The 6,993-nt window shown below is 49.8% G+C and overlaps 1 protein-coding gene across 1 annotated transcript; it reads right to left on the bottom strand.

The window, feature by feature from the left end:
- Positions 1 to 1,141: 1,141 nt before the first annotated feature.
- BOD1 (biorientation of chromosomes in cell division 1) lies at positions 1,142 to 6,410 on the bottom strand. Its single transcript, XM_030957308.1, has 4 exons — positions 6,213 to 6,410; positions 5,051 to 5,175; positions 3,122 to 3,322; positions 1,142 to 1,969 (listed from the first exon to the last, which is right to left on the bottom strand). The coding sequence occupies exons 1-3, from the start codon at positions 6,402 to 6,404 to the stop codon at positions 3,124 to 3,126; spliced, it is 516 nt and encodes a 171-aa protein (XP_030813168.1). The 5' UTR covers positions 6,405 to 6,410; the 3' UTR covers positions 1,142 to 1,969; positions 3,122 to 3,123.
- Positions 6,411 to 6,993: the final 583 nt, after the last annotated feature.

Genomic DNA, 6,993 nt, shown 5'->3' with positions numbered 1-6,993 from the left:
GCTTCTGATTCCTTGAATGCCTCCCCAAACTCCTCAGGCTGTGTTTAACATACCCAGCACAGCAAAACCTGACTCATTCCCCAGCTTTAGTCCAACATCCTGCTGCAGGGACAATGCCACTTCTGCACTGGGTATAGCTTTGTTCTTTTGCTCTGCTGTGGAGATTTCTATTTCATCACTGAGGTTTTAAGGCTGGGATCCTGATTCTGGCTTGTGACTGGCAGGATTTCATCAAAGGGCACTGCACAAGTCCTTCATCCTAAGGACTTGGTGGCTTTTGTCACTGTCCCATTGTGTCAGGGCTGCTTCCAAGGCTCTGATGCAAAGCAAGGACTTCAGAACCCCAACATTAAAGCCTGTGATCCCAAACTGGCTGCCCCAGCTCTTCAGGTGCTTCTGTTGTCATCTGAAGGTTCCCACAGCCACAGGAGCTGTGCACGGGCTGGGCCCCACCAAAGGCACAGCAGTGGCAGAGCTCAGGGTTAACACAGAGAGAACAATGGAAAAGCCTTTTATAAACTACCCTGGCTGAGTCTCTTCTCCTTCACTCATCTCTTAAAGCAGCTGTCAGGTAGGAAATGTTCAGGTTCTCTCCTCACTGCAGTAAATCCAGCTTGACTTGCTACAAAAACCCCCTGAGCTCCTGTCCCTGCTCCCTGACTGCTGCTACTGCCATCCAGAATGTGCCTAAGCACAGTCAGAATCCTTTTCATTTGCTCTTTCTAAACTCTTGAACAATTTTTTTCCTCTGAATAAATGTTTCAGTTCCAAAGAAGTGGTTGAGAACCCTACCAGGAGGTAAAAGGTTCTTTTCTGTCAAGAGCTGCCCTTAAGGTCCTAAGGGAAAACATTTATTACACATTTGGAGCAGTCTTTAACCCCCAAACCAACATCAAGGAGAGAACCCTTTACTCACACAATCCTCACAATATTTTACATTTTTTGAGACATCTTCTGTGGAAAGGATACTAAAATCATCTTATTTCATGACAAGAAACAAGCCCAGGTTGTTAAACCTGGATAAACCCATAAAATGTGTAAGGTCACACTTTCCTTAGGGTTCCAGCCATCATCAGGACTCCTGGATTTCTTTAAATAGTTTCTCCTTAAAAAAACTGCTGAAGAAGCCAAGCCTCAGAGATGCTTTTTGAGGTGTTTTATTGCAAAAAGGTGTGGACATTTGCTGGCAGAACAGGTTATCACATTCTCCATTTGACTGTCATCCAGAGGACACTGCATGCATTCAAGCTGAAAGCATAGGACAGTTTCCACCAGGCACCTGAGAAAGAAAAGTCTTCCAAGCAGAAAAAGACAAATTTCCACCTGATCCCCTACTCTGGCGTGCCCTTTGCTCCCCAGAGTTCCCTGGGGAACAGGAGTGACATCAGCCATAGGCACAGCCAACTGTAAACGTGCTCCTGTGCCCAGCAGAATTGATCTGGATAATGGATCCTGAAGCTTCAGCTCCAGTTTTGAACAGGAAATTCCTTTCCCAAAGCAGGCAGTGCAGTGAGTTCTACCTGTGCTGGCACCTGCTGCTCCCTGTAACCCAGCAGAGGCACACAAGGCTTCTAGCAAAGCAAATCTGACAGCTCTACTTGGTCCCCAAAAAACACCCCCACCCCCAAACCCTCCTTCCTTTCTTTGTGCTCCTTGTAGCACCTCTTCCCCACTCCCTCCAGACAGCAGACAGCTCCCTTCTTCCCTTCCCACCCCCTTGCCCAAAGGCATGACTAATGAATACATGCTGCAGTTCACAGCAAAAAAATCTCTCCACACTTGGGCTGTCCCTCCACAGGCAGAACTCCAGGTGCACCTGAACTTCCCCATTTCAGTGCCTATTTCCCACAGGCCTAATAAAGGTTAATCATCTTTGGCAGACAGCAGCCCTGCACCAAAGGGAACAAGGAATCCATTGCCAGACTAACAGGGCATGTTGCAACTGCAGCTGCTCAGCAGCAGGATCTCCCTGCAAGGAAAAAAAAAAAGGAGATTTTAGAGGATGTAAAAGCACCTTCACAAGTCAGTGCATTAGAACAGATTAGGATATATTAACAACTGCACTTTGCTGTGGGTTGTAATGGACTTTTAAAGTACTTGAACCAGACCAATGCAAAAATTCAAAGCCTTAAAGCTGCAAGTCACAAGCAATTGACTCAGGGTGATAGTACAGCCACTTAAACTTCTACTATTAAGCTAAACCCCTGTGCTGGTTGCTCTGATAATTCCAAGCATTAGAACAGCCACTGTAGGTTCTTATTCCTCCTAAAGAAATCAGCTGTAGATTACATGGAGCATTTTTGCTCTCAGAAAGCCCTGGCAGATGGAACAACTGACAATTAACTGCCTTTCATGCAGCATGGTTTTAAGTCCCCCAGCAAAGCTGCAGACTGAAATTTCCCACCAAGGCAGTGGTTCCTCAATATCCAAATCAACCTTTGCAACCTTAGCAAAGATGGGCACACCTTGTGCTAAGACACAGGAGCAGTTATGGCCCCCTGAGGCCCCTGGAGTTATTTTAATCACAAAAGCCAGAATGAACCTGTTTGCCACAAAGGCACCCTCAGTCCTTGCAGCTGGAAGAGTCAGGTTGTTCTATTTAAATCAGTTTTTGAGTGAACAGTGTTTCACTCCCAGAGATGTTGCCCTTACTCCAGCAAGACTATTTTGGTCAGTGACAATTCAACACTCCAGTGTTTGTTCTGAAGCACAGATACCCAAAACTTTCAATGCTAAGCCACAATAACTTGTCTCCACTCTCTTCCCACTGTGTTTCAGTACATGATATATATTCTCCATTTGATACAGTTTTGAAGGCAATCCAGCCACTTCCATGCTGCTGGATATGCTTTTTTTTTTTTTTTTTTAATAAAAGGCCTTTTGGGCTGATCCAAACCCAGCTCTGGCACAGTGCACAGTGTTCCTTGATAGCTGATTTACATCACCCTTATGTCTTAGCCCCAGTTATTTTTAGAGGCACTGGAGTGGCAGAGGCTGTGTGACAATGACAACAGGCTGCTGATCAAAGTGTCCCCCCTGCCAAGCCCTGCTCTATCTTGCACTGTACAAATACAGAGATGAGGCACAAGGAATGTCAGCACTAAGTGCACAGATACCAGACCTTTAGGAGGCATCCTGAGATGGAGCAGGAGGATCCTTATTCTCAGGCTCTGGAGGAGGAGCTGGCACATTTTCCTCTTTCTTTTGTGCAGCCAAAAATTCATGAATCGCCCTCTCTATCTGAGGCCTGAAGATGTGGTTTAGTTTTGGATCCACCACCTGAGAAATAATTCTGTCCACTCCAGCTTCCAGCATTCCTGACCTTGAACAAAGACAAAGAAGTCATTCAGCTCCTCTGAAAAACTTCTCCCCAATCTCCTCCAGAAACTCTCCAGAGCCCTCCTGTCAACTGCAATTAGCATTAACATGGTGAGAACTGCAGCCTACTCAGGAGATCCTTAACAGGGACTTGTTTCACTCACCTATTTCTCTCCCTGCTCCCTACAGAATTAACAACTCACATCTGCTCTCCCAGGTACTTAAATGACACCTTGGCCAAGAGCCACTTTTAACAGAGCTCCTGTGGAAACCAGGTCAACATGAAAGCAAACAAACACATTTTGGCTCAAGAAGAGAAACAAGCTATTCTGAGGAGGAGGGCAGGTGAGAGCAAAGACTTTTTTTTGGCTGAGTGGAGGGAGAAGAGCCCTGCCCCCTCAGAACAGGACTGTCACTTGCTCCTTGTCACAGTCTAGACAGATAGGAATGAATTATAAAAGGGTATGAATTGTAAAAACAAGGCAGTGAGCACAGAGCAGAGGCTCTGGGCTGAGCGGCAGGAGCTGAAGTGCCTGGTGGCTGCAGGGGCTGTGCCAGGCCCCTGGATGGTGGGGCACAGATGTCTGGGAGGGTTAAGTCATGTCTGCAAGGGAGCAGGGACAGGAAATGGAGATGTCCATGGCACTGGGAGAGGAGCCTCAGGATAAATGAGGAATCCTAATGTGAAGGAGGCAGAGACAGGGCACCTCGTGCCACCTACGGATAACAGAGCCTGGGTGGGCAGGACAGACAGCTGGACACCCCCAGGGCTCAGCCCTGCCCCTCCAGGAGTGACAGGGACTGTTCAGACTGCCCAGGACTGGGGCTGTTCTTTACAACATTTTGTGCAATACCTCATCCTCCTCTCCCTGATTAAATCTCAGCAGCTCTGGGAAGCAACGTGAACTGTCAGAGTCACAGAATGGTTTGGGTTGCAAGGGATCTTAAATCTCATCCCATTTCACCCCTGCCATGGGCAGGGACACCTTCCACTGTCCCAGGTGCTCCCAGCCCTGTCCAGCCTGGCCTTGGGCACTGCCAGGGATCCAGGGGCAGCCACAGCTGCTCTGGGCACCTCTGCCAGGGCCTGCCCACCCTCCCAGGGAAGGATTTATTCCCAATATCTACTGCAAACCCTGCTCTGTCAGTGTGAAGCCATTCCCCTTGTCCTGTCCCTCCAGGCCCTTGTCAAATTTTCTCCTCATCTAGTTGGCTCCTTCATGCCTGTGAGGCCACAATGGTGTCACCCCAAATCTTCTCCTGTCCAATCCCAGCTCTCCCAGCCTTTCCTCCCAGCAGAGCTGCTCCTGCCCTCTGCCCATCCTGGTGCTCCCCAGTGCAGAGTCTGAAACAGCTGGACAGGAACTGGTGCAGAGATTGCTGTGACAGGGGCTGGAGTCTGCACACAAACCTTTGGCATCCTCAGGACTCTTTCTTTAAAGAATCTTTAAGGGCTCTTCTCTTTCCTGAAAGTTAAGATCAGCTCACCCAGCTCAGCACAGCAGCAATCATTTGGACAGCAAATAGAAATATTTCCCCACTCAAACCCACCCATTTCAGGCAGAGCAATAATGTGCATTTTGGGGAGAGCTCAGCCTGCACTGACTCTCACAGTGAAACTCAGGGAGGACAATAAAGTGGTGTGAAAACCTGAATTCTGCCAGCTCTGCCTTGCCTGAGGTGGTTTATGGCTTATAAATCCCACTTGTTGTGCAGGCTGCTGCTCACTCACTGGATCACACTCTGCCTCAGCCCGTTGCGAAGCTGGTTCTTGTTCATGGCTGGGTTCCATTCCTGCTTGTCCAGGTGGGTCGAGACAAAATTGTCAACTTTCTGCCTCAGGTTCTGATAGGCTGGCTAAAAAAAAATAAAAATAAACCCAGTTCAACAGCTCAAATAGCTCCCAACAACCCCCTGCCAGAGCCCTGCACAGTGCAGCTATTGTCACACACAGACTGCCCTGCTGTCTGTGTGTCCCTCCTTTCACTCCCTGAACAAAGATAATCCTGTTTTCCCTGAGAACACAACTGGAAATTGCACAGAACTCTCACTGTTGTAATAATTCAAGCAGCTGGGTAGATTGGGGCTGAAATTGTAGTGAAATGCAAACTGTGCAGACAGAGGTTGTTTAAGCAGAGTTTTTGTTGTCTGGAAAGCCTCCACCCCAGAATTCCTAGGAAACTGGCTGAGCAATGCTGCCACTAAACAAAAACTTGAATTATTTGCTTCTGTGGCACTAGCAGAAAAGGATAAAAATATAAAATTGTAATTTTAAAGATAATTATAATTATTTGAGTTTTATCAGAGGAAATGTAATTCCATTGAACAGGAACTTAACTAATAAATCCATATAAATGCTCAGGACCATGCACACCCTGGGTGCAAGGGAAGGACAAGAGGGAAACAGGGATATTTCAGAGTTTGATGTGTCTGCTCTGGGTGAGGATGGCAGATCCCAGAACAGGGCTCTGCTGGAAACATAAAAGCTTTGGGAAAGTAAAATTCAACAAAAAACGTTGAATTCTGACAGTAACCGAGAACAATCCAACTCAACACTGACAGCCCAATTCAATACTGGCAACAAATAATGAGGAGTTTGTTGTGGCTGAGAAAAAATTAATGTCAAACAATCTGAGATCATCTACTCAAAAAACAAAGGTTAAAGGTTCGGTTTGAGACTATAGAGACGTTTGAGAGTGTGGGAATTTCAGCAATACAGGTTGGGAGCAGCACTGTTCCTATGGGAAGGTGTTTTCCCAGGAAAGCCTGGGCTGAGATGAAAGGCTGAGCCCGTTCTGTGTCCGAGGTGTGGAAGTGGCCGCGGGGATCCCCCGGGAGCGGCCCCAGCGCGGCGGGGGCGGGCAGGGCCTGGGCTCGCTGCCCGGCCCCGGTACCTTGGTGTCCACGTCGGCCAGGCAGTCGCGGCGGAAGCCGTCGAAGAGGCCGCGGCTCTTGAGCTGCTCCACGATGATGGCGATGAGCTGCGGGTCCCCGGGCGGCAGCGAGCCGGGGTCGGTGGGGCCGGGCCCCGCGGCCCCCGCGCCGCCGCCCGCGCCCGCCGCGGCCCCGCCGCCGCTCTCCGACATGGCCCGCGGCCTTCGCGCCGGCGCGCGCCGATGGTGTCACCGCGCCGCGCTGCATCACGGGGAGGCGAGTTCTCCCCAACAGTGATGCTATACGCTGGGTAGTCCTTTAGAACTACAAATCCCAGGGTGAAGCGCGGCGCGGCCCCACGAAGTGGCGGAAATGCGGGCGCGTTGCTGTCGCGGTGTATATCGGGAGTTGTAGTTCACGGGACAGTGAGGACCCTCCCCACATCCACGGGCGGCTGTGAGGGGATGGCGGTGCTGGGATCGCCCGGCCGGGACGGTCACAGCGCTCCTCGTGTCCCCCCGGAACGGGCTCAGCCGGGCAAAGGGCCCGGGTGTTCCTCAGCATGCCCCAGGTGTGCAGCTGGATGCTCAGGGATCCCCCTCCCGTGATAACAGCGAGGTTGTGACTTGCGTGTGCTCTCCTGTGCCATAGTGAGCGCAGAGATGATGTAAATTACGAAGAAAATACATCAATTTGTGTGGGATCGTGCAGTATTTCTATCGGAATCCTGAGACCCTGGCTGCCCCCAGCAGGGGCTGTGTGTGCTGACACGGATTGCACCCGGGATCTGCCGGGCACAAA

Source organism: Camarhynchus parvulus, chromosome 13, assembly GCF_901933205.1.
Source record: "Camarhynchus parvulus chromosome 13, STF_HiC, whole genome shotgun sequence".
NCBI lineage: Eukaryota > Metazoa > Chordata > Aves > Passeriformes > Thraupidae > Camarhynchus > Camarhynchus parvulus.
The sequence above is the reverse complement of the archived record's forward strand: the minus strand, read 5'-3'. Positions and strand labels throughout refer to the sequence as shown.